Source organism: Lissotriton vulgaris, chromosome 3_1 (assembly GCF_964263255.1).
Source record: "Lissotriton vulgaris chromosome 3_1, aLisVul1.2, whole genome shotgun sequence".
NCBI classification, from domain to species: domain Eukaryota; kingdom Metazoa; phylum Chordata; class Amphibia; order Caudata; family Salamandridae; genus Lissotriton; species Lissotriton vulgaris.
This window is the reverse complement of record NC_141689.1, coordinates 1454497930-1454523953: the sequence shown is the minus strand read 5'-3', so window position 1 is coordinate 1454523953 and position 26024 is coordinate 1454497930. Positions and strand designations below refer to the sequence as shown.

General features: G+C 45.5%; 1 protein-coding gene across 1 annotated transcript in view; it reads right to left on the bottom strand.

Moving 5' to 3' along the window:
- CCSER1 (coiled-coil serine rich protein 1) overlaps positions 1-26024 on the bottom strand; it is a 2474954-nt gene that overhangs the window by 2003985 nt on the left and 444945 nt on the right. Inside the window, exon 3 of the mRNA XM_086961938.1 lies at positions 1481-1668. Coding sequence (XP_086818064.1) covers positions 1481-1668 — 188 coding nt within the window. The remainder of the gene's footprint in view (positions 1-1480; positions 1669-26024) is intronic.

Genomic DNA, 26024 nt, shown 5'->3' with positions numbered 1-26024 from the left:
TCACGTGTGGTAATGCAAAACAAAGTATGTTTCTTTAAAAGAACGATGGTACCGGTAAGCTCCACCCGTGAGCAAGAGATCGGCTGATCTCGAAACGCGTTGGGTGTTTTTCTTCTGTCGATTAAAACTGACAAACACCGTTCTATACTTGGGCTCCGACTCTGGTTTTTCTGCGAAAGGATTTGGAACCAGGTGGCTTAAGCACGCCATCCTTGCGTGTGTTTGTATATATATATATATATATATATATATATATATATATATATATATATATATGAGACAGACATATGATGGCAAGGAGTAAAGTAAGTAAATTAAAAAATGTAACTATTAACCTTGCGCTCGCTGCATCGCCAACTCTGCAAGCCGCCACTGTCAGTGTCATATGTGTCAACATGAATGGATGAGTCACAGGAACAGCGGACCCCTACTCCCTTTTCTTCTAGATAGTGACCACAGTTGTGGTATTTTTCGCTTGTAGAAGTGACAGGTATTACCAAGCCAACATGAAATGCACATTTCAAAGTATACATTACAGAAACAGGTAACACCTTGAGAGAACCCTGCCTGCTCCCTCATTGCTGCCTGCTACTATAGTCAAAGGGGAAAATGCCACAGTGGGCCGGGACATCTTAAGGATTTTGGGGGCCCTGGTCCAAACGTATTTAAGGGACCCCTGTTCAGGACAGCTTTGAATTTATGAACTAAATTCAGCTCTTTCATGCCTTCTTCGGCCACACTCACATCACTGCCAGTGCACAGGTGCACTTGTATAAATTCTAAATGTGTTTACGTCTAATATTCGGGGATAGTGATGTATTTTCAATATTGTAACACAGCAGCAGCTCACGAATATTACTGCAAATGACCTCTGTTACCCCCTCCCATTCCCAATCCTGTTTTGATCTAAAAGAAACTTTTTTTATGGATGCTGAATACAACATAAACACAACATTTCTCTGCAAAATGTCTGCAAATGTATCTCACACATCACCCACATTAAAAATAAATTAAAGGAAAATGGTATTTAAAACAACCTGTTTAAGAATTATTCAAGGTCATCAGGGCAAGACTCTGTAGAACAGAGCTGGTTCTGTCAGTGGCCCCCCAGAAAAGCCTGGGACCCTGGGCAAGAGCCTACGTTGCCCATGCCTTAAAATGTCTCTGACCGTGGGCCATTCCCCTCTTTAATATGCACCTACCCGGAACTGGAAGTGATTATTCCCAACAAGCACAGTCCCTGTGGGGGCATGCCCCATTTGTTGACGGTGCCCAATATGCTGTGTCTATTCAACATGAGCACAGACCTTGTATACTGCTGATTAAGCCCGTGCCCAGCCTAAAACAGTTATTAAATGTTTGGTATTTTATGGTTTTATCAAAAAAACAATTCACGAGGGTATGATTACTTGATAGAAGACACAGAAAAGCAGCTGGGCCACTCTACTAATGACATAGTATTGATGCTAAGAGTACATACCATGCTGTTCATTTTGGAAGACGTCGAAATTGTCCTTTGCTTCCGTAGGCTGTTGCTTTCATCTGAATGCCCTTCTTTGGATTTTAACGCCATTCTGCTACTTCCAGAAGTACCTTCCGAAGAAGACCTCAATCGTCTTTCAACAAACCGCCCTTCTCGGAATGGACTCAGACTGCTGGCATAGTTAACTAAATAAAAAAAAAAGTAAATTCTCATATAAAAGTTGTTAGGAGCCTTGAGGTCTTTGTTTCTTAAAGTACAGCAAAGCTACATGAAAAGTAGAAAACAATGTTAATATTCAAATCAACTCTTTCTCTTTAGTAGTGGTTTATACATTGCATTGGTAAAAATGTATATAGGGCCTGATTTAGAGTTTGGCGGATAGGATACTGTTCCACAAATGTGGCCGAAAAACGGGTCTGCCGAACAGATGTACTGCACTCTAATTTGTGAGTCAGTAGAATCATCAAGTTTCCGACAGCAGAGCTCCGCCTGTCTGGTCCACAGCCAGAAACCATCCACTGATGACCTGACAAGTTCTGGCCGTCAGTGTGGGTCCATCAGACTGTACGCGCTATTAAAAGTAGGTGGTCAAATGTATTTTTTCAGTTTGAGACCTCCAGGAAACCCCTGGTGTTAATCCAAAAGCAAACTCCCAGTTTGGGAGGTTGTTTTTGGAATACAAAAAAGTTGGTTGAGCAGCTGCCTGAACAATGGCTGGCATTCACAAAATTTTTGGTGCATCCACGATGAAGGATCCTCTGAAGGCACAGAGTACTCATCAGGGACAGTGAATATCTCGAAATATGGCAGGTGGTAGTCCATCCATAATGGCAGAAGAAATCCCTCTGCCATCATGATGGACAGCAGGCCGTCCAGCATACTTTACATCAGGCCCATAAATAGTATTGTTCTCTGAATACCCAAACTAGCATAGCACAAACTCAATTAACTCTTTGTTTATTGTATCAGTAAGGAGTGATTCAAATTTTACAATGATGCTACTATGCAGTGAATAGTCCACTATTAGGAACCACAACGTATTGTTCACAAGACTTAGCTAACATATATAGATGCCTCTTTTCTATACATAGCAGGGCGGATAGATACTTTACAATAGATACACAGAAATGTCAGATTGAAGGAAATTCAATTTCACCCTTACTTTGTCAACATTCAAAGTTATGCTGATGCTGTCAGTCAGATTTAAAAAAAATTGAGAAATCTGTTCAATAGTTCCTGAGAAAATGACATTTAAAAGTACATATATATCTATGGGCGCGCAGGATTCGTGCACCCTAAGTGCACCCTGCCGTGCACGAGCTATATTCTAATTGGCTGTCAACACTCCAAAGCAGGAAGTGTTGGCAGCCATCTTGTTGCTCAGTAGAACCGAGGCACAAGAAACCTATAAAAAAATGTGCAAAACACAAAAAGGGGGCAGAGTAAAAACACCCTGACCCCCTAGGCCTGTTCAGGGGGTCCCACAAGGACCCCCAAGGCCCCCAAATTATTATTATTTTTTTAAATCGGCAAAATCCGAGCAGTATGTGCGGATCCTGCTGATCAAAAAAAAAAACAAAGCATGGGCTCTGGCGCTTCAAGACTAATTAGCCCCCGGGGGGGCCAAATCCCGGGGGCATGATGAAAAAAAGTGGGGGGGGGGGGCAATCCCCCACACTGACCCGGGGACTGCCAACCCCTGGGGTTTTATCATAATATATGCAGGGGGCTCACGGCCCCCCACAGCCCCGGGGACCACCACCCCAGGGGCATCTTTAAATTGGGTGGGGGGATCTTGGTACCCCCCAGCCCCGGAGACCGCCACCCCCGTGCTTCTAGAAATTTAGTGTAGGGGGCTCTCAATGCCCCCCGTGGCCCTGGGTCCACCACCCCTGGGGCTTTATTTTATTAAATATGCACTGTGTGGGGGGGGCTCAAGCCCCCACACAACTCAGGGACCGTCACCTTCCTGAGGCACTAAATAATCAAATTGGTGGGTCCGCGAGGGACCCCCGAGCCCCGGGGAAAACCACCACCCCCTGGGGCTTTGTAAAATGTGGGAGGGGGCCACGAGGCCCCCCCTCCTGGAGCCTTGTCGAGGCCCTAAGGACCGCCACCCCCTAGGGCCGGCTCCTGCAGTGTCCCGGGGTGCCCACCCCCGGGACACTGCCGTTTGCAATGACAGGGCGGAAGCCTTGTGGCTCCCACCCTGTCATTGCAAACTGCTTTGCTATTTGGAAGAGAGAGTAGGCAAGGCTGCAATCTTTTCCAAATAGCAAAGTAGATTGCTTTTCCACAGGGAGAGCAGCATGTTAACTGCTCCCCATGTGGAAAAGCAATGCCGGCTCCCGCAGGACGCGGGGAGCCGGCTGGGACTGGGGGGGATTGGGGACCCCCACACGGCCCCCAACGGAGAGGGCCAGCCCCAGGGGATGGGGTCCCTGGGGCTATTAGTGGCACAGAAGGGGGGCCACGCAGCCCCCCTCCCCAAATTTTTTCTTTTTAAAAAGGCCATCCCCGGGGCCATAAGTTGACACAGGAGGGGGGGGGGGGCAACACAGCCTCCCTACAGTAAAATATATATTTTAAAATAAGGCCCATGCCCCTGGGGATGGGGTCCCCGGGGTTGATTATGGCCTCGGGAGGGGGCCATACGACCCCCTTATCAATTTTTTCATTTAAAAAAATCAAATTGGGGCAGGCCCTGGGGAATGGGGTCCCCAGGGCCCAAAAATTCAAAAAAGAAGGGGGCTACACAGCCCCCCTTCTTAAAAAAAAAACTAGATCACGGCCAGAGGCCATGCCCCCTCATTGCACCACTCTGCAAAGGCGCCCCCATGTGCGTTTGCAGAGGGGGAACAACTTTCCCTTGAATACTGGGGGTCCCTGAGGCCAACTAGCCCACCAGGAACCTCTAGTATGCGCCAGGGGGCTGCGTTGCAGAGAGGTGTTCTGAGGCCACAGCCCCCTTTTTACACCTCTCTGCAACGCAGCTCCGTGGCGCTTACTGGAGGTATCTGGTGGGCTAGTTGGCCCCCAGGGGACCTCAGGATTCAAGGGAATGTAATCCCCCAACTTAAAACGCACCATGGGGCGCGTTTGCACAGTGGTGAAGGTAGGGGGCGGGCCTGAGGTGATATGTGTGCAAACAAGCCCTGTGGAGCGTTTTAAGTTGGGAGATTAAGTCCCCTTGAATCCTGAGGTGCCCTGGGGGCCAACTAGCCCACCAGGTACCTCCAGTAAGCACCACAGAGCTGCGTTGCAGAGAGGTGTAAATAGAGGAGTGGCCTCTGAATGAACATCTCTCTGCAACGTAGCTCCCTGGCGCATACTGGAGGTACCTGCTGGGCTAGTTGGCCCCCAGGGGACCTCAGGATTTAAGAGGGATTAATTCCCCATTTTAAAATCACTACAGGGCGTGTTTGCACATGTCACCTCAGGCACGCCCCCTTCCTTTACCATTGTGCAAACGTGCCCTGTGGTGCGTTTTAATTTGAGGAATTAATTCCTCTTCAATCTTGAGGGTCCCTGGGGGCCAACAAGTCCACCAGGTACCTCCAGTATGCGCCAGGGAGCTGCGTTGCAGAGAGATGTTCAGAGGCCACGCCCCTTTTTATACCTCTCTGCAATGCCGCTCTGTGGCACTTACTGAAGGTACCTGGTGGGCTAGTTGGACCCTAGGGACCCTCAGGATTCAAGGGGACTTAATCTCCCAAATTAAAACGGCCACATGGCGCTTTTAGACTGTGGTGAAGGGAGGGGATGGTGTAGGAATGTGGCTCTATATATATAGTGGACCAAAGTAAAATCAGCAAAACTACGAATTCCGATTTACTCCCCTGATATCAGGAGAGACCTCAGTGCTGCATCTTTGAGCCAGTACTGATCCTGAAAAGTAATTCTAACCGTACTTACCAGTAACTTGAATTTCCTTCCATAGGATATCATTGCCTGCTTTTTGCTGAAAAAGTTTCTAAGTGTCGATTTTTGAAACTTACAAATATTCCTCTAAAATCAGCCGAAATACGAATTCGGATGTACTCACCTGTTATCAGGGGAGACATCAGTGCTGCATCTTTTAGCCCAGTACTGACCCTGAAAAGTAATTCTAAACATACTTACCAGAAACTTGAATTTCCTTCCGTAGGCTAACATTGACTGGTTTCACTTGGAAATTCTTCTACGTGTGGAGTTTTGGAACTATAAAATATTCACCTAAAATCATCCGAACAACGAATTCCGATTACCTCACCTGTTATCAGAAGAGAACCCAGTGCTGCATCTTTGAACCCAGTACTGACCCTGAAAAGTAATTCTAACCATACTTACCAGTAACTTGAATTTCCTTCCATAGGCTAACATTGACTGGTTTCACTTGGAAATTCTTCTAAGTTTGGAGTTTTGTAACTTTAAAATATTCACCTAAAATCAGCCTAAGAACGAATTCCGATTTACTCATATGGCCATGTCTGAACTGGAGTGGTGTGGAGTGCAAAAAAACAATGGATTTAGGCCCAGATCTCTGTACTGGGGTGAATGTATGACATTGTTCTGCATTCTGTCCATCATCTGTTGTTTTTGCATTTGTCCCCCCGAGTAGGATGGGTATGCTCAGACGTGAGTCCCATGCCCTCCACACCACTGGAGTCAAGCGATCCTGGCTGATAGCCAGAAACCGGTCCTAGGATGCTTGATTCCGGTCCAGGAAAGACATGGCTTGGCACTGGCAGTTCGGACTGGACTGTTCCCATGAGGCACAGGGTCAAGGCTGATTTGCATATGGCCATGTCGGAACTGGGGTGGTGTGGAGTTCAAGAAAACGAGGGATTTAGGCCCAGATCTCTGTACTGGGGTGAATGTATGACATTGTTCTGCATTCTGTCCATCAACTGTTGTTTTTGCATCTTTTAGCCCAGCACTGACCCTGAAAAGTAATTCTAACTGTACTTACCAGTAACTTGTATTTCCTTCCGTAAGAATCCATTGTCGGGTTTTCACCAGAAAAGTTTCTAAGTGTCTTTTTTCACAAACTACAAATATTCCTTAAAAATCGCTTGTATGACTTCAACGCATTCTTTCAACTGTTTACAAGAGATGCACCAGTGCTGGATCTATGATCCACCACTGAGTAAGAAAAAGTAACGATAACAGTACTTACCTGCTAAGTGAATTTCTAACATTGACTGGTTTCACTTGGAAATTCTTCTAAGTGTGGAGTTTTGGAACTTTAAAATATTCACCTAAAATCATTCAAACAACGAATTCCGATTTACTCACCTGCTATCATGAGAGACCTCAGTGCTGCCTCTTTGAGCCAAGTACTGATCCTGAAAAGTAATTCTAACCATACTTACCAGTAACTTGAATTTCCTTCCATAGGCTAACATTGATTGGTTTCACTTGGAAATCCTTCTAAGTGTGGAGTTTTGGAACTTTAAAATATTCACCTAAAATCATTCGAACAACTAATTCCGATTTACTCACCTGTTATCAGGAAAGAACCCAGTGCTGCATCTTTAAGCCCAGCACTGATCCTGAAAAGTAATTTTAACCATACTTACCAGTAACTTGTATTTCCTTCCCTATGAATCCATTGTCTGGTTTGCACCAGAAAAGTTTATTGGTGTCTATTTTCACAATCTACAAATAGTCCTTAAAAATCGACTTTATGACTTAAACGCATTCTTTCAACTGTTTACAGGAGATGCACCAGTGCTGGATCCAGGATCCACCACTGAGTAAGAAAAAGTAACGATAACACTACTGACCTGCTAAGTGAATTTCCTCCCAAAGGATAACATTGGTGATTCTATGTGAAAAAGTGTCAACTTTTAAAGTACAATAACATTCCTTAAAAATCACTACTGTAACCAAAACGCTTTTACTCAACTGTTTACAGGAGATGTCCCAGGACTGAATCAAGGATCCAGTCCTTTGCTTAGAAAAGTAATCCATTAAGTAACTAATTGCATTGAACTAGAAATTCCTATTCAGCTCAACGTTGCATTGTGTTTGAAATTGTGTTGCCCAATGCAACAACTGTAATTACTGTACTTGAAAGTCTATTGCCTATTTGCAAAGTATTTAAACTAAAGTAATTCATTCTGAGAAAGTATGTTTTGTAATGTAATGAATAAAGTAATTATAATGGCATTTTAAAAATAAAATATCTAAAATTAAATAGTGTAAAAAAATGTAGTAAATCAGTATCAGAAAATAAATATAACAATTAATACATTTAAAAATTGTCATTTACAAAACCTTTGAAATTCACTGAAAAAAACGTAGGTTTCAGACATGTTATAGTTAGGAATTAGCATTTAAAAAACCTTTGAAATTCACTGAAAAAAACATAGGTTTCAGACATGTTATATTTAGGAATTAGCATTTAAAAAACCTTAGAAATTCACTGAAAAAACCATAGGTTGTAGGGGTGTTATAGTTAGCTGGACATTTCACTCGTACAAAGCCATTGAAATTCCTTTGTTATAGTTAGTTGTACTAAGTATAACTTGCGCGCCCGCAATCCACTGCTGATGATGTCACATATTACATCATTCATGACAAGGTCAGTGACATCACTGAAGCCATCACTGATGACATCTCAAATGACAGTGTCTCTTGGCATTTAAGGACTATTTCAGTCCTAGGCCACGTCAGACATTACTCACGGCCAGTTCTCCTGCCTCCACTGCCGCCAGACCTTCACCTTCACCACCAACCCTGCCTCCAGCACCACCAAAACCAACAGCAGCAATGCCCTCAGATTCATCCTCTTCAATGTGCGCTCCATGCACAAATACGCCGTGGAGATCTGGAACCTACTTGACTCTCTCTCACCAGACATCGCCTTCTTCACGGAGACCCGGACCAATGCCTCCTGCAGTGCCGGCATCAACACCGCCATCCCAGAAGGATACAAGATCCAGAGGAAGGACCTCCCCAAACACCCAGGAGGGGGCCTCGATGTCACCCACAATAACACCCTTCGCCTCACCATCTTCAGTGAAACTTCCCCCTCCGCCGAACACCTGCACTTCCAGATCCAGACCAGCCCCAACTCCACGCTCTGCGGAACCCTCATCTCCAAACCCCCCAACCCCCACATCAACCATGAAAGGTATCCACTCAGGGGCCCTCATGGAGCCATGCCCCCCTCACATCTACCACAGAGCCACCACCGCCATCGTGCCCAAACTACCACACGTCATCAACACCACTTTCAAAACAGGAACCTTCCCAGATGACTGGAAAAGCACAGAAGTCAGGTTCCTGCTCAAGAAACCCATAGCTGACCCCACAACCTCAAAAACTACTGGCCCATCTCGCTCCTCCCCTTTGTAGCCAAAATGGTAGAGAAAACAGTCAACAGGGAGCTGACATGATTCATCGAAGTTAACGCCGTCCTCGACCCTTCTCAATCCAGATTCTGGAGCAACCACAGCACCAGGACCACCTTACTCCCCGTCACGTATAACATCCATATCCTCCTGTACCAAGGACACTCCGCAGCCATCATCCTACTTGACGTATCAACAGCCTTCGACACCGTCTCCCACTGCACACTCATCACCAGACTACATGACCCCGGCATACAAGGAACAGCCCCCAGACTGGATCCGATCATTCCTCACTGGAAGAAGCCACAGGATCAGACTGCTACCTTTCTTCTTCAAACCCACAAATATCACATGCAGAGTCCCACAGGGGTAGTCACTGAGCCCGACCCTCTTCAACGTCTACATGGCCCCCCACATCGCCATTGTCTGACAACACGGCCTCAACATCGAATCCTACGCTGACGACACCCAGCTCATCCTCTTCCTCACCAAACACCTCTGACAACACGACCTCAACATCGAATCCTACGCTGACGACACCCTGCTCATCCTCTTCCTCACCAAACACCCCGCCACCGCCAGACTCAACTTTCAAAAGGGGATGCAGGAAGTAGCATTCTGGATGACCAACAGTTGCCTCAAGCTCAAGCCGAGAAGATGGAAGTCCTCATCCTTGGAACCACCCCCTCAGCATGGGACAACACTTGGTGGTTGACCACCCTCGGAAGCCCACCGACCCCCTCGGACCACAACAAAAACCTCTGCATCATACTCGACTCATCCCTCACCATGAACCGACAGGTAAATGCCATCACCTCCAGCTGCTTCCACATACACCAAATACTCTGCAAGACTTTTAAGTGGATCCCCACTGAGTCAAGGAAGACAGGCACTCATCACCAGAAGACTTGACTATGGAAACACACTCTACTCCAGCATAAACAAGTCCCTACTCTGCAAACTCCAAACGATACAGAACACCCCCACCAGACTCGTCCTTGGCACCCCCCGGCACAAACCCATCAGCCAACACCTACGAAGGCTCCACTAGCTCCCAGTGGAGAAAAGAATCACCTTCAAATTCGAAATCCACGCATACAAATGCCTACACAACACCGGACACGAATGCCTCAATGACAGAATCAACTTCCATGTACCCAAAAGGAACCTTCAATCTTACAACCTTGCACTGGCCGAAAACCCAGCGCATCCACAGAGCCAGGACAGGCGGAAGATCCTTCTCCCTTATTGCGTCCAAAACTTGGAACGAGGTCCCGGCAGACATCAGGCACACCCCCTCCCTGAACACCTTCAGGATGACTCTGAAGACCTGGCTCTTTGGCTGGACGGATCTGCTGACTCCCCCCCGCCCCCCCAGCGCCTTGAGACTCTCTCTGGTGAGTAGCGCGCTTATAATACCCTGATTGACTGATTGCAGTAACTTGGGCAACCTATTTAGTTTGCATCTGAGGTAACGTCTAAATGTCTGTTACTCAGAGGCCGCCATTTAAATCAAGAATATAGAAGACTCAAAGCCGGATAAAGACAAGATCCACCTTTCTATTAAATTAGAAGCTGTCTCACAAAGTATTTTGATGAGGCATAAAAATGCAAGGGTTGCTAAAAGCTCTATATGCACAAAAACGATTCTATAAAACTGTCCAGCTCAAGTGCAACTGTCCCCGGATCATATTCTCTGCCTGTGTGGCCCTTGGGGAATGTCATACATGGACATGAAAAATCACAAATGTCCACCCTGTCTATCATACACAATTTTTTTAAACCCAATAAACTCAGTAAACTGAACCCAGGTAACCCTCCTCTTAAAGCACAAGGTGTCAAACCTCAAGTGACACTTAGCGTAAATAAAGCAGCCAACCTTTCTAATATGGAGGGTCTTTCAATAGCTCCCCTGATGCATCATCAAGAGAGAAATAACAATGCAATTATTGTGCTTTCCTCAACCTTGTAGCCAGTTGACATAGTGGCAGACTAAGTGTCGACATACGCCCTTGAAAATTAAATAGCTATCAACACAATCCCAGCACCTTCTTTTCCTCCAACTATTGAGACTGTGGCGCAGATTTACTACACCAACAAGGGGGATGTAATAAAGGACCTAGCTGACACATCCATGACCATCTGTAAGTCTCTACCTGCAATGCTGAGCTCCTCCCCAAGGATTGACAAACCAAACCAGGAGACAAACTCAGAAAGTTTTTTGCTAAATGATCCAGATGCAAAATTACTAGAGAACATGGAGCAAATTTAGCAACCAGCTATACTCCTGTATGGAACACAACAACAGGAACAGTATTTATGTCAATTAACTCAACTTTGTTTGCAGCCACCAACTCGCTCACATGGTAGTCTAACAAACTGGAACTTCAGATTAACCACATGCAATCACTGGTAAACTCACTAGCCAACATAGCAGGACCAACTCAAAGAGCAAGACACACAAATTGGCAAGGTGTTTACCCGCCTATAAAACCTTGCAACACATTGTCCATTCAGAGAGAGAGAAAACCGTGTAGGCATAAGGCACCCACCCCAAGTTCAAAACAAGTGACACTCACAAATACCACCTGATAAGTCAGAGTGCTTAGAAGAGGGGCAGAATTGACTGGCCCCATCCAGGAAAGTATTCAAAGAAGAGAAACAAAAGTTTAAAGAATAACAAGAAAAATCAACTAGAATGATGGGCCGTCGAAAAGGTCAACACAAGGGGGCACTACTATCAAAATTGAATACACAAATTTCCCAATATTCCATTAGAAGCAGCTGGCTCAAACATGGAGTGATACAACGACAAGGAACAATGCAGTGACCGATAATGTAAGTCAACCTGAATTCAAGGATGCTATGAAACCAACTTTCTTTTCAGGATTGGAGGAGCAAACAAACAAGCTATGTCAATCAATCAATCAATATAACTTTATTGGGAGTCATAAAAAAGAACATCCATAAAAGCAATTGTACATAAAAGACGTGAGGAACAATGGAAAAAATTGAAATACATACATTTCGTTTCACTTTCCACTAGTAGGTTATAATTTTGTGCAGTGTAAAACACGAACTCCTCATATAAAAACTTGCATCCAGTTCGTTTCACTTTATATTAATATATTACAATTGTATTTAGTGTAAACATAGGCACGTCTTGTTAAATATTTATAATTGCCAGTCTAAAATTACACGTTGCTTTAAAAACATTCCCTCAGTTGTTACCGTTTTATCTTTGTCAGACCAATTATACACTGTTTTCAAGCTCGCTTCCGCATTACTCTTCCTCCCACTCCATTTCCTTCCTCCCTTGTGCATGTGCTATTTAACATAATCTGATTTGAGGGAACTAGTATGTTTTTTTCCAGCGTAAAAAACAGCCCATAACAATGATGACATTCTGCAGCATGTCTCTAAATTGGCAACGATTGTGAAAACAGGTATGCAGGGCGACATTGTACAAAGGACATATGTCTAATAAGCGGTAGAACATACCTCTTTCTATATACATTATAAAATTTACAGAACAGCACCATATGCTCAGTATTCTGAGGCATCCTATCATCACAAGGGCAATTTGGGAGATTTGAAGACAAGTCATTCATAATGGGGAAGGTAATTAATCTATGAAATGTGTCTAATCTTAAAAATGTGAGAATATGGCTGGAATTTAAAAGACATTTAAGATATGGCTATATGTTGAATGTAGTTAAAATCAATCGTTTTTTTATAACACTAGGTTTAAGAAGTTCAGTAGTCAATTTTAGTGTTTCCATGTGCGCCATTGCTTCCTTTTTAGCGTTTTTCTACTAATCATTCCTAGAGATTCTGGGGGCATATTACCAAGCAATAGCGATAATTATCGCTATTGCTTGGTTAGAGACAAACATTTACCGCTGAGCTGCGGTGATTTTTACCGCAAAGAAACCTTGGTATTACCAAGGTTTAACGCGAATGCGATAAAAATCGCTGCAAAGCATGAATATCGCTGAAAAGTCCGCGATATTCATGCATTACCGAGCTAATGCTCTTAGCCATGTTATCCACCTACCATTGGATAACATGGCTAAGAACTGCTCAGGGCAGGTGTTAGCTTTTGGAGATATTCGCGCTTAGCGCGAACATCTCCAAAGGTTGGTAATAGGAGATAGCGATGTTAGCGACTGTTTTCAGTCGCTAACATCTTGGCACGCCCACTTTGCATGTCATTAGTGATAAATATCACTGACATGCAAAGTGGGGCCCAAGATGGTCGCTATCTCCTACTAGCTGTCGCTAACTGGTGTTAGCGACAGCTAGGTAATAGGGAGATAATTTTATCTCCGCTTTCTTGGCTTTTAAAGCCAAAAAAGCGGAGATAAACCCCCTTGATAATATGCCCCTAGTTTCTCGAAATACTCTGGGTGAGCCATTTCACAAAAGAACCTCTGAACGTACGCCAACCATGCAATACGTGGGTAAGAGGCTGATTTTAAACAATCACCAATTAGCGCACAATTGAGATCTGTATGGTCTGAAGTCCAGATTTTATGCCACAACAGAATTGGTTCTAGCTTAATCATGTCTGCAAGAAAGGGGGCGCCAAGTTCAGCATGGGATACGTATACTGAGGTAATTTTAGAAACTACCAAAATATGTCTAAAAAGTTATTTTCTATTACCTGCACACCACACTTCTTGCATCCCCATATGCCAGCCCCATATAAAGCTAAACTAAGGCATTTTGCTTTGTATATCTTCCACGTCATCTCAGGGGGGTTTGAGACCAATCGCATTGCAAAGCTTCTGAGAGCCCAACATGCCTTACTTAATAATTTCTGTCTATTATCAATTGCATTATTCCAAGAACATGCTATGTCATAACATCACATCAACACAGAACAATGCCATCAATGACACCGAAGGCTGTATAGCCTCACTGGGAGTAACATATCCTCATTCTCAGCAGTCCCTTTCGAGTGAGAATCCTGTTACCCCAACAAGATCTACTTGTTGACGGTCTTTGAGGGATGAAAAAATCAGTAAAAAACACCTGCAGCCCCTGTAAGAACATAAGTATACAAGGAGGGACCCAGTACAGACAATACACCCCGCTTCACTTATCCACACCTGAGCATAACTCTTGTGATGTTCAGAGCACGATTGATCCGCAGGACTCCTCCAACGCAATGCCCTATCCCAAAGCAAACATCCACCCCTACTGGGACTGGACCCACAATCAGTAATTATGCAATTGTCACACCAGAAAACATATACACAGTCACCCTAATTTCCCTAACCAAATCTGAGGGTGGAATCTTCAGACAGGAGTAGATAACGCAAGCAGGGATGCTCAAAATTCATCACTTAAAGTTAGATTTTCAATGCAGTATCAATCAATAAATCAAGCAGTACTTGTTAAGGGTGCTAATCACCCCAAGGGGTATTCAGGTACTGCTTGAGGTGGAGCTACTTAAAGGTAGGGGTCCGGAGGTGGACGGAGAGGTCATTTCAGACTTTGGCTGCATGGTGGGAGAAGGAGCATCCTCCCGCTTGGGTACAATGAATGTGAGGAATGGTGGCTAGGGCCAGGGGGGCAGACCGCAGGTGTCTGGTGGGCAGGTGAAAGGTCAGGCGGTTTTTGAGGTATTCTGACCCCGTGTTTTGGAGGGCTTTGCATGCATGTGTGAGCAGCTTGAAGTGGCAACTCTTCTTGATGTGGAGCCAGTGCAGGCTTCAGAGGTGGGCGGTGATGTGAGATCATCTGGGCAGGTCCAGGATCATTCTTGCTACTGCGTTCTGGATTGTGTGGAGGATCCTGAGGAGGAGGGTGGTGGTTCCAGCGTAGAGCCCATTTCTGTAGTCAAATAAACTGGTGATGATAAGGGCTTGAGTGACAGTTCTTCTGTTGTCGATTGGGATTCATCGGAAGACTTTATGTAGCTTTCTAAGGGTGTTGAACAAGGTGGAGGCCACCGAGTTGACCTGTTGTCTCATGGAGAGATCGCTGTCGGCCATGATTCAGAGGTTGGGGGCGTGGGTGGTGGGGTTGGGTGCTGGTCAGAGTATGGACAGCCACCAGGAGTAATCCCACAGTGAGGGAGGTATTATGAAGAGGAGAACCTCAGTTTTGTTGGGTTTGAGTTAGAGGCAATTGGCTGTCACCCAGTCAGCAAAGTTGGTTATGGTGTTCCGGACGTTTGCTTTGGTAGTGTCTGTGTCTTCGGTGAGGGAGACTATGAGCTGGGTGTCATTGGCATAGGAGATGACATTGAGACTGTGGCTGAGAGCGATGGGTGCCAGTGGAGTCATGTAGACGTTGAACAGTGTGGGGCTGAGTGAGTAGCCCTGGGATACTCTGCAGATGATGCTCTTGCGGCCGGAGGTGTATGACGGGAGACAGATTCTCTGAATGCGTCTGGTAGGAAAGGAGGATCGCAGCTTGAGGGCGCTATTATAGATGCTGATGCTGTAAAGTCTTTGGATGAGGAGGTGGTGGGAGTCGGTGTCCAAGGCCGCTGACAGGTCAAGGAGTATCAAGGCTGCTTACTCACCAATATCAAGGATGGTTCTGACATTGTCCATGGTGGCTGTAAGGTTAGTTTCTATGCTGTGGTTCAAGCAGAAGCCGAATTGGGAGGGGTCGAGTAGGTGGATGGATTACAGGTAGTCTGTGAGTTGGTGGTTGACGGCTTTCTCTAGTACCTTGGTTGGGAAGGGGAGGAGGGATATCGGGCTGTAGTTCTTGTAGTCGGATGGATTTGCTGTGGGTTTTCTTCAGAAGGGGGTTTGACTATTGTGTGCTTTCAGGTTTCTGGGGAGGTGTCTGAATGCTTGATGATGCTGGTGAGTGGGGGTCTCATTTCTTTGTGCCCGTGGTGCAGGCATGGTGGAGGTAGGGGTCAGTCGGAGCCCTGGAATGGATGGAGGTCATGATGGATGTTGTGGTTTTGGTGCAGAGAGGTTTCCAGTTGGTCAGGTAGTGGGGAGGGAAGTTGGTGGAAGGAGCAGGGAGGTCCGGTTATGGCAGGTGGAGTTTGAAGTTCTTGTAGATGTTGGAGTTCTTGGTGTGGAAGAAGTTGGTAAGTGAGTTGCAGAGTGACTGAGAGGGCTGGATAGTGTTTTCGATATCGTCTAGGGAGCAGAATTCTCTTACGATGTGGAATAGTTCCTTGGTGTGGTTGGTGCACTGGAGGCAGATGACGAATGTGGCTTTCTTTGCTTCTCTGGTCGCTTGGTGGTAGTTTTTGAGAGCTGTCTTTAAAGCGATGTGGTGCCTGGTTCTCTGCTGGTGTATCAGCGTCACTCCAGAGATTTGTATTTGCGTTTTTGTGCTTTGAGTTCAGGCGGGATCCAGTTGGCGTACTTGTTTGTTCTTCTGTGGCAGAGGGTTTCGAAGGGTGCGATGAAGTCTGCGCTAGTGGTGATCCATTCAGATAGGTGGGCGATTGACATCATCGGTTGTGTGGAGGGTGGGGGTGTTGAGGGTGGTTATCCATTGGGATTCGATAATGGTGTTCCAGCTTTGGCTGGCGGTGAGGGGCGCAGTGAAATTGATGATGCTGTGGTTCGTCAAGGTGAACATGGTTGTGTGGCTGAACCAGATCATGTCGCTGGACGTGAAGACGGGTTGGTTGGATGTGAAGATGTGGGGAGCATGCGAGGCGATGGGCGGGTCTGGGGGGGCGAACACAGTGATATGCTAGCATCAATAGGTCTAGAGGAAAGGTGGCGGGCCAGTTGCCTAGCATCTGGTCATGCTGGAAAGCTCACTGGGGTGGTGAGGGAATCAGGAGATCTGATAAGGTGGAATCTGTTGTCCAAGATGAGGCTTTAATGAGGCTCAAATGTCAGGAAGGAGAGCAGGGTTGGGGTGACACAGGCTCACTAATGCTGCACAGCAGCTGGCATTAAGTAGCCTGGGGGCTCGGTGGGTTTGTGGCTGTGTAGATTCTGTGGGGCAAGGCCTGGAACACGCTAATGTCATAGGCCAAGAGGAATGGCGGCTGGCCCGTTGCCTCGCAATCGGATGCACTGGGCAGGTAGCTGGGGCAGCGAGGGAATCAGTGGAACCGGGCCGATCAGGTGGAGTCTCTTTTCCCAGATGAGGTTCAATGACGCTCAAATATCACTCAGGAAAGTAGGTTGGGGGCAGCACAAGCTCAAAATTGCCGCGCAGCAGTTGGGATTAAGTAGCCTGGTGGGATGGGCGGGTCTTGGGGAAGAAGTCTGTGCCACAATAGCGTCGTAGGCTAAGAGGAATGGGGGCCCTCCGGTTGCCTGGCTACAGGTCGCATTGGGTAGGAAGCCGAAGCGGCAAATGAATCGGACAAGTGGAGTTTCTTGTCCCAGATTATGCTACAATGAGGCTCAAATGTCATGCAGGAGAGCGGGGTCGGGGCGACACAGGCTCACTAATGCCGCAAAGCAGGCGGCATTAGGCAGCCTGTGGGGGTGGGCGCATCTGGAGGCAAGGCCTGTACCGCACTAGAGTCATGGGCCAAGAGGAATGGCAACTGTTAGCTGCCTAGCAACCGGTTGCACTGGGCAGGGTGCTGGGGCAACGAGGGAATCAGGGGCACCAATCAGGTGGAGTCTCCTGTCCCACGTGAGGCTTCAATGAGGCTCAAATGTCATGCAGGAGAGAGGTGTCGGGAGCTACACAGGCAGTATAAATTGAGGAGCAACAATGACATACTGAACAGGGCCAACATCCTTTCCTACTGTAAAACATTCCTTCCCTCGCGCACATACAATCTGAGGAAATCACCAGGATACAATTTGAACCACTGCCCCACCTTTCCAACCTAAAGTCACCCATAGTAACCTGGGGCTCAGAGGGGTCCAAATCAAGTGCGCTAAGCAAAAAGTCAGTATTTGTGCAGTGGGGTATTGAACTAAGAACAACAGCACCTGAGAAATACCCGTAAATACTGCTCACCAGAAGAGCCCCTCCAGTTAGAAAATCCTCAGCTTCTAGCATCCTGAAAGGAGTGGTTATCTGACACCTCAAATGGCCTCTCAGATTTCCATTAAGCTTGACAGGACCCAGAAAAGCAAGTGAATAACTTAATTACAACAGTCCTCAAATCATGATGACTGGAGCTGGAATGCTTCTACACTGATGGCTGAATGCACAGATTATTCCTATCTCGCCCCGCAATGCCACGAGTGGAGCATGGCAATATAAGAGCGAGCTTACTATAATATCCTGGAATGTTGCAGGTTTAAAGCACTTCCTCAACCATAAAGAGCCACCCAAATTTCTAAAATCTGCAGACGTTTTATGCTTACAGGAAACTTGTGCTTTTGCACCATTCCAGTTAGAATGGTACTATGAGATTCAACAACCATCCTCCAAAGAGAAACACTTTGGTGGACCCTCAAGAGGCCTGTCTATTTATATCTCGACAGAGCTAAAGGTTGCAACAAGAGTACTCAGCCAAGGGTGCCCCATGCTTCAAGCAGTTACAATTGGTGGACGCCGTTTATATGGTTGCAAGAGTCCACATCTGTTAATTATTGTAAATTTGCGTAGGTCTGACAAGACATTTATAGTGCTAGACTTCAACAAAGCTATTCAGGACCTCTTATGTAAATTCTAACCTATGTAGTAATACTAACAGGGGACTTCAACATACTCAACTTAGATTGACAATTAATAGAAAATGAATTCACACCGAAGATCACCTACACCACTAAACTGATAGACTGTCTAAAAGCATATAATTTGACCTCCTTACCACCTGAGGGGCCTTCTTCCAACCCGTAATACACTTTTAAGTATACCTCAACCATTGATAACACACTTGAGAGCAACCCCTACTCGAGTCCCTTAAAGCCTACTCAATAATAGCTCACTCGGAAAGCAACCATCTTCTACAGGGAACATTACTAAAACTTGATCATTTTAGAGTAGCCTAGTTCACGATACTGGGGCTTCCAACATGGGTTCCTAAAGCTCACGCTACTATCACCCCCTCAACCAGACTTTACCTATCATCACTGCACTATTCCTTGGCTGCCTTCCCCTATGTTACCTACCCAGCACTTTGAACAATCCTTCAGGGTGATGAGACTGCTTTTCTAGTTTATTGCATCGTTTTTGCTCCTATCCCTTATAGTAGTCGAATATGATGGCTGTTTGTTTTATCATATACTGTTTCTATTTGTTTCCTTATTACTGGACTCCCCCCCCCCCCTTTGTTCTGTATCCCACCTGATACTACTGTAAAGCGCTCTGATACCCTCACAGGTCTGGTTCGCGCTCTATTAAACACTAAATCAATAAATAAAATAAATAAATAGAAACCAATACATTAGTAAGGAGAATCAGATTGGACAAAGTTTCCCTAGCCCGGTTCAGCAAGTGTATGATTTTAAAAGTTTTCACTCAGACCCTGCAATAGGCATCTGGCCATGCTTAACTTGGGACATCTTAAATGAGATTCTTTACAACGACATAAGTGGGAAAGGGGCTACCTTGAAAACCATGTGGTAAGGAAAAGTAATTTGGTTCTAAGGGCAGTGGTGAAACAATCTATTACTGTTAGTTTTTAATACATTCATTTATTTGTGTTTGAAAAGAAATTACAGCTATGTCTTTATACAAATCTTTGTGGCAGAGAAAGAAACAGCACACATTTTTAGTTATCACATATCTATGAGTGTGACATAGCATTGGTTAGTGTTCCAGTGCACGGTTTAGGTCTACTCACATTTCAACAATTTAATTTTCCATTCTGCTGCCATTTGACCTGCACAGGCATAATATACTCCTTACAATGACAACTAAAACTTTCAAAGGATCTCCCCCCTCCGAACTCACTCTTCCCTCATCAACCATAGGCCTATGCAGAACTGTAAGCGGAATGGCGCATCAGCTAGGTCTCATACGATAGGGGATACATCCCAGGTTATCCCATATGATGCAAAACCTATGCCGTCCGGGCTGCGGTGCCACACCTATGCCACATTAGTACAGCTGCCCTCCCATGCAGCATGAGGGAGAGACTCTCATGCCACTACCTCCGCAGGTGGAGTTTGAAGTTCTTGTAGATGTTGGAGTTCTTGGTGTGGAAGAAGTTGGTAAGTGAGTTGCAGAGTGACTGAGAGGGCTGGATGGTGTTTTCGATATCGTCTAGGGAGCAGAATTCTCTTACGATGTGGAATAGTTCCTTGGTGTGGTTGGTGCACTGGAGGCAAATGACGAATGTGGCTTTCTTTGCTTCTCTGGTCGCTTGGTGGTAGTATTTGAGAGCTGTCTTCAAAGCTATGTGGTGCCTGGTTCTCTGCTGGTGTATCAGCGTCACTCCAGAGATTTGTATTTGCGTTTTTGTGCTTTGAGTTCAGGGGGGATCCAGTTGGCGTACTTGTTTGTTCTTCTGTGGCAGAGGGTTTGGATGGGTGCGATGAAGTCTGCGCTAGTGGTGATCCATTCAGATAGGTGGGCGATTGACATCATCGGTTGTGTGGAGGGTGGGGGTGTTGAGGGTGGTTATCTATTGGGATTCGATAATGGTGTTCCAGCTTTGGCTGGCGGTGAGGGGCGCAGTGAAATTGATGATGCTGTGGTTCGCCAAGGTGAACATGGTTGTGTGGCTGAATCAGATCATGTCGCTGGACGTGAAGATGGGTTGGTTGGATGTGAAGATGTGGGGAGCAGGCGAGGCGATGGGCGGGTCTGGGGGGGCGAACACAGTGATATGCTAGCATCAATAGGTCTAGAGGAATGGTGGCGGGCCAGTTGCCTAGCATCTGGTCATGCTGGAAAGCTCACTGAGGTGGTGAGGGAATCAGGAGATCTGATAAGGTGGAATCTGTTGTCCAAGATGAGGCTTTAATGAGGCTCAAATGTCAGGAAGGAGAGCAGGGTTGGGGTGACACAGGCTCACTAATGCTGCACAGCAGCTGGCATTAAGTAGCCTGGGGGCTCGGTGGGTTTGTGGCTGTGTAGATTCTGTGGGGCAAGGCCTGGAACACGCTAATGTCATAGGCCAAGAGGAATGGCGGCTGGCCCGTTGCCTCGCAATCGAATGCACTGGGCAGGTAGCTGGGGCAGCGAGGGAATCAGTGGAACCGGGCCGATCAGGTGGAGTCTCTTTTCCCAGATGAGGTTCAATGACGCTTAAATATCACTCAGGAAAGTAGGTTGGGGGCAGCACAAGCTCAATAATGCCGCGCAGCAGTTGGGATTAAGTAGCCTGGTGGGATGGGCGGGTCTTGGGGGAGAAGTCTATGCCACAATAGCGTCGTAGGCTAAGAGGAATGGCGGCCCTCCGGTTGCCTGGCTACAGGTCGCATTGGGTAGGAAGCCGATGCTGCAAATGAATCGGACAAGTGGAGTTTCTTGTCCCAGATTATGCTACAATGAGGCTCAAATGTCATGCAGGAGAGCGGGGTCGGGGCGACACAGGCTCACTAATGCCGCAAAGCAGGCGGCATTAGGCAGCCTGTGGGGGTGGGCGCATCTGGAGGCAAGGCCTGTACCGCACTAGAGTCATGGGCCAAGAGGAATGGCAACTGTTAGTTGCCTAGCAACCGGTTGCACTGGGCAGGTTGCTGGGGCAACAAGGGAATCAGGGGCACCAATCAGGTGGAGTCTCCTGTCCCACGTGAGGCTTCAATGAGGCTCAAATGTCATGCTGGAGAGAGGTGTCGGGAGCTACACAGGCAGTATAAATTGAGGAGCAACAATGACATACTGAACAGGGCCAACATCCTTTCCTACTGTAAAACATTCCTTCCCTAGCGCACATACAATCTGAGGAAATCACCAGGATACAATTTGAACCACTGCCCCACCTTTCCAACCTAAAGTCACCCATAGTAACCTGGGACTCAGAGGGGTCCAAATCAAGTGCCCTAAGCAAAAAGTCAGTATTTGTGCAGTGGTGTATTGAACTAAGAACAACAGCACCTGAGAAATACCCGTAAATACTGCTCTCCAGAAGAGCCCCTCCAGTTAGAAAATCCTCAGCTTCCAGCATCCTGAAAGGAGTGGTTATCTGACACCTCAAAAGGCCTCTCAGATTTCCATTAAGCTTGACAGGGCCCAGAAAAGCAAGTGCATAACTTAATTACAACAGTCCTCAAATCATGATGACTGGAGCTGGAATGCTTCTACACTGATGGCTGAACGCACAGATTATTCCTATCTCGCCCGCAATGCCACGAGTGGAGCATGGCAATATAAGAGCGAGCTTACTATAATATCCTGGAATGTTGCAGGTTTAAAGCACTTTCTCAACCATAAAGAGCCACCCAAATTTCTAAAATCTGCAGACGTTTTATGCTTACAGGAAACTTGTGCTTTTGCACCATTCCAGTTAGAATGGTACTATGAGATTCAACAAACCATCCTTCAAAAAGAAACACTTTGGTGGACCCTCAAGAGGCCTGTCTATTTATATCTCGACAGAGCTAAAGGTTGCAACAAGAGTACTCAGCCAAGGGTGCCCCATGCTTCAAGCAGTTACAATTGGTGGACGCCGTTTATATGGTTGCAAGAGTCCACATCTGTTAATTATTGTAAATTTGCGTAGGTCTGACAAGACATTTATAGTGCTAGACTTCAACAAAGCTATTCAGGACCTCTTATGTAAATTCTAACCTATGTAGTAATACTAACAGGGGACTTCAACATACTCAACTTAGATTGACAATTAATAGAAAATGAATTCACACCGAAGATCACCTACACCACTAAACTGATAGACTGTCTAAAAGCATATAATTTGACCTCCTTACCACCTGAGGGGCCTTCTTCCAACCCGTAATACACTTTTAAGGATACCTCAACCATTGATAACATACTTGAGAGCAACCCCTACTCGAGTCCCTTAAAGCCTACTCAATAATAGCTCACTCAGAAAGCAACCATCTTCTACAGGGAACATTACTAAAACTTGATCATTTTAGAGCACCCTAGTTCACGATACTGGGGCTTCCAACATGGGTTCCTAAAGCTCACGCTACTATCACCCCCTCAACCAGACTTTACCTATCATCACTGCACTATTCCTTGGCTGCCTTCCCCTATGTTACCTACCCTGCACTTTGAACAATCCTTCAGGGTGATGAGACTGCTTTTCTAGTTTATTGCATCGTTTTTGCTCCTATCCCTTATAGTAGTCGAATATGATGACTGTTTGTTTTATCATATACTGTTTCTATTTGTTTCCTTATTCCTGGACTCTCCCCCCCCTTTGTTCTGTATCCCACCTGATACTACTGTAAAGCGCTCTGATACCCTCACGGGTCTGGTTTGCGCTCTATTAAGCACTAAATCAATAAATAAATAGAAACCAATACATTAGTAAGGAGAATCAGATTGGACAAAGTTTCCCTAGCCCGGTTCAGCAAGTGTATGATTTTCAACGTTTTCACTCAGACCCTGCAATAGGCATCTGGCCATGCTTAACTTGGGATATCTTAAATGAGATTCTTTACAACGACATAAGTGGGAAAGGGGCTACCTTGAAAACCATGTGGTAAGGAAAAGTAATTTGGTTCTAAGGGCAGTGGTGAAACAATATATTACTGTTAGTTTTTAATACATTCATTTATTTGTGTTTGAAAAGAAATTACATCTATGTCTGTATACAAATCTTTGTGGCAGAGAAAGAAACAGCACACATTTTTAGTTATCACATATCTATGAGTGTGACATAGCATTGGTTAGTGTTCCAGTGCACGGTTTAGGTCTACTCACATTTCAACAATTTAATTTTCCATTCTGCTGCCATTTGACCTGCACAGGCATAATATACTCCTTACAATGACAACTAAAACTTTCAAAGGATCTCCCCCCTCCTACTCACTCTTCCCTCATCAACCATAGGCCTATGCAGAACTGTAACGGGGATGGCGCATCAGCTAGGTCTCATACGATAGGGGATACATCCCAGGTTATCCCATATGATGCAAAACCTATGCCGTCCGGGCTGCGGTGCCACACCTATGCCACATTAGTACAGCTGCCCTCCCATGCAGCATGTGGGAGAGACTCTCATGCCACTACCTCCGCATTTGATGGGGTGGACAGTTTCTGTGTCATCATCCCATGAAGCAAGAGAGTAAGACATCTGACAATTTGCCATCTCTCCTCATCCGTTGCATGTGCAACCGCCTCTGCGCCTGCCCACTCAATCATGTCCTTCCTCCAGTTCTGTATGCTAGATAGGGTGACCAACTGGCAAGGGTGCACATTCAGGACCGTGAGTGTAAAAATTCAGGACAAAGGGTCAAAATTCAGGACAAAAATTCAGGACAGAAGGTCAAAATTCAGGACAAAAGTTATGTTTTACAGACACATCAGAAGAGGTCGCGCAATAGTATACAAGTAAGTAAATAGACAACCACTCAAGTACAAGTTAAGAGAAGTTTATATTAGGTTGAGATAATTGTGCATTTCATGGTTTTTCAGTATGCACGCAGTTTTGAATAAATGTGCAAGTCTTTTTGCGTTAACAAAACCGGCCCCCCCACCACCACCACCTTTCCAGCCTCCCAAGGAAACACCCGATGCTCAGTTCAGACAGTCCGGCCTTCCTACTACCCTCCAATGGTGACCCCCTCTTCACATAGACCCTCTCTCATGTGTATTTAATTTATTTTATAGTGCTACTCATCCCAAGTAAGAAGGACAGGGTGTCGGAGTGAGTTACATCACACATAATATATAGAGACAATGACTCATATAAATGTGAAAGTCAATCTATATGTAATGTACTTAAGAAGATGGGGGTTACAACGTGTAATCATTCTTTTAGAATGAATGAATGAAAGATTTTTATTGTTTCAGTTAATTAAAACCACAACAATACATTTTAAAGGAATCGACTAATGTGTTTAAAATTTCTTAACATATATGTACAATCTCTGTTAATATATTCTATAACACTCTCCGTCTAAAACCGAGTTTGTTATTTAAAATCGAATGAAGTGTAATAAAAATGCAGTCTGTCTAGCTTAGTTCTGAAGTTCTTGATTTTTTACTCTTTTATGTTCCGGAGCGCTCTCTGCCCGAGCTACCACAGTTGTGTTATCCTTTTGTTGACAGGGTGCCGTGATGTGTTTTAGCGCTTGGGAGTGGGCTGCAAGGAACTTTAGTAATAGGCAATTCAATCGCGTGTCTGCTGGGTTCAAGGTTGCCATAATTGCAGATCTGCACGTTCTTATACACCGCTCATTCATAGACTTTTTTAACAGAGAGCTTCGAGCTTGAGCTAGATTCGGGCAGATGCAGACAAGATGAATAAAGTCCTCGTTGCTCCTCCCGCATAGTCTGCAGGTTTTTGGTCCATTATGCACCCAGGTTGGTTGGTCCATAATCGATGGGAATTTCCCCAAACGGAGTCTCATTAATTTCTGTTTTCTGTGAGCTGGAAATGTAATTGTTAAGTATGGGGCTGCCACAAGTGTTTTGTAATTTGATATTACCATCCATGCGTGTTTTCTGTTGGTAAACGTGGCTTTATCAAGTAAGAGAGAGTGGAATTTTGTTGACTTGTTTATAGCCTGTTTGAACGCCGGGTAAGGCAGGTTTAGTTCCCAGAGTTTTCTTGTTCCAGTCTCAGTTATGGAGTTTTCAAGATACTGGTTGTATGGGGATTTAGTGTCAGATCTAATTTCTTCCCATAGTGCTTGGTGCAATTCCGAGGCTGACGTGTTCTGTTTCAGTGTATACCAGTACTTAATACTTGCATACTTTCTTCCCACTGTTTCATTTACTGTTCCAAATTCTAACCTTGTCTGAGCTGGTGAGGCTCCCTGTTGTATTTGGAAGGTAGATTTGAAGATGGCTGTCTGCATTTTGTTAAGCAGATCCGCATCTTTCCCATGCAATCCTACACTGCCGTATGAGAGGGTTGGTAGAACTTTTGCTTTTATTGTTGCCAGTAAAGGTTTATATGATGGCCCCATGAGCTTTTTGGCCAAAGATCTAAAAGCAAATGAGAGTGAATTTGATCTCTGAGTGATGTACGACATTTGCTGCTGATGGCTTTGTCGATTATCAAAGTAGAAGCCCAAGTACTTGAAGTTCGACACGGCCTCTAGCTTTGTTCCCTCCAGGTAGATGTTTGTACTGGCTGTCCGCCGCCTGGTGATAAGCATTGTTTTTGTTTTTGTTGTGTTTATCTCCAGGTTGTTATTTGTTATAAATTCTGCCAGCCCTACTAGTAACCTTTGAATGCCAATCTTCGTTAGATTCAA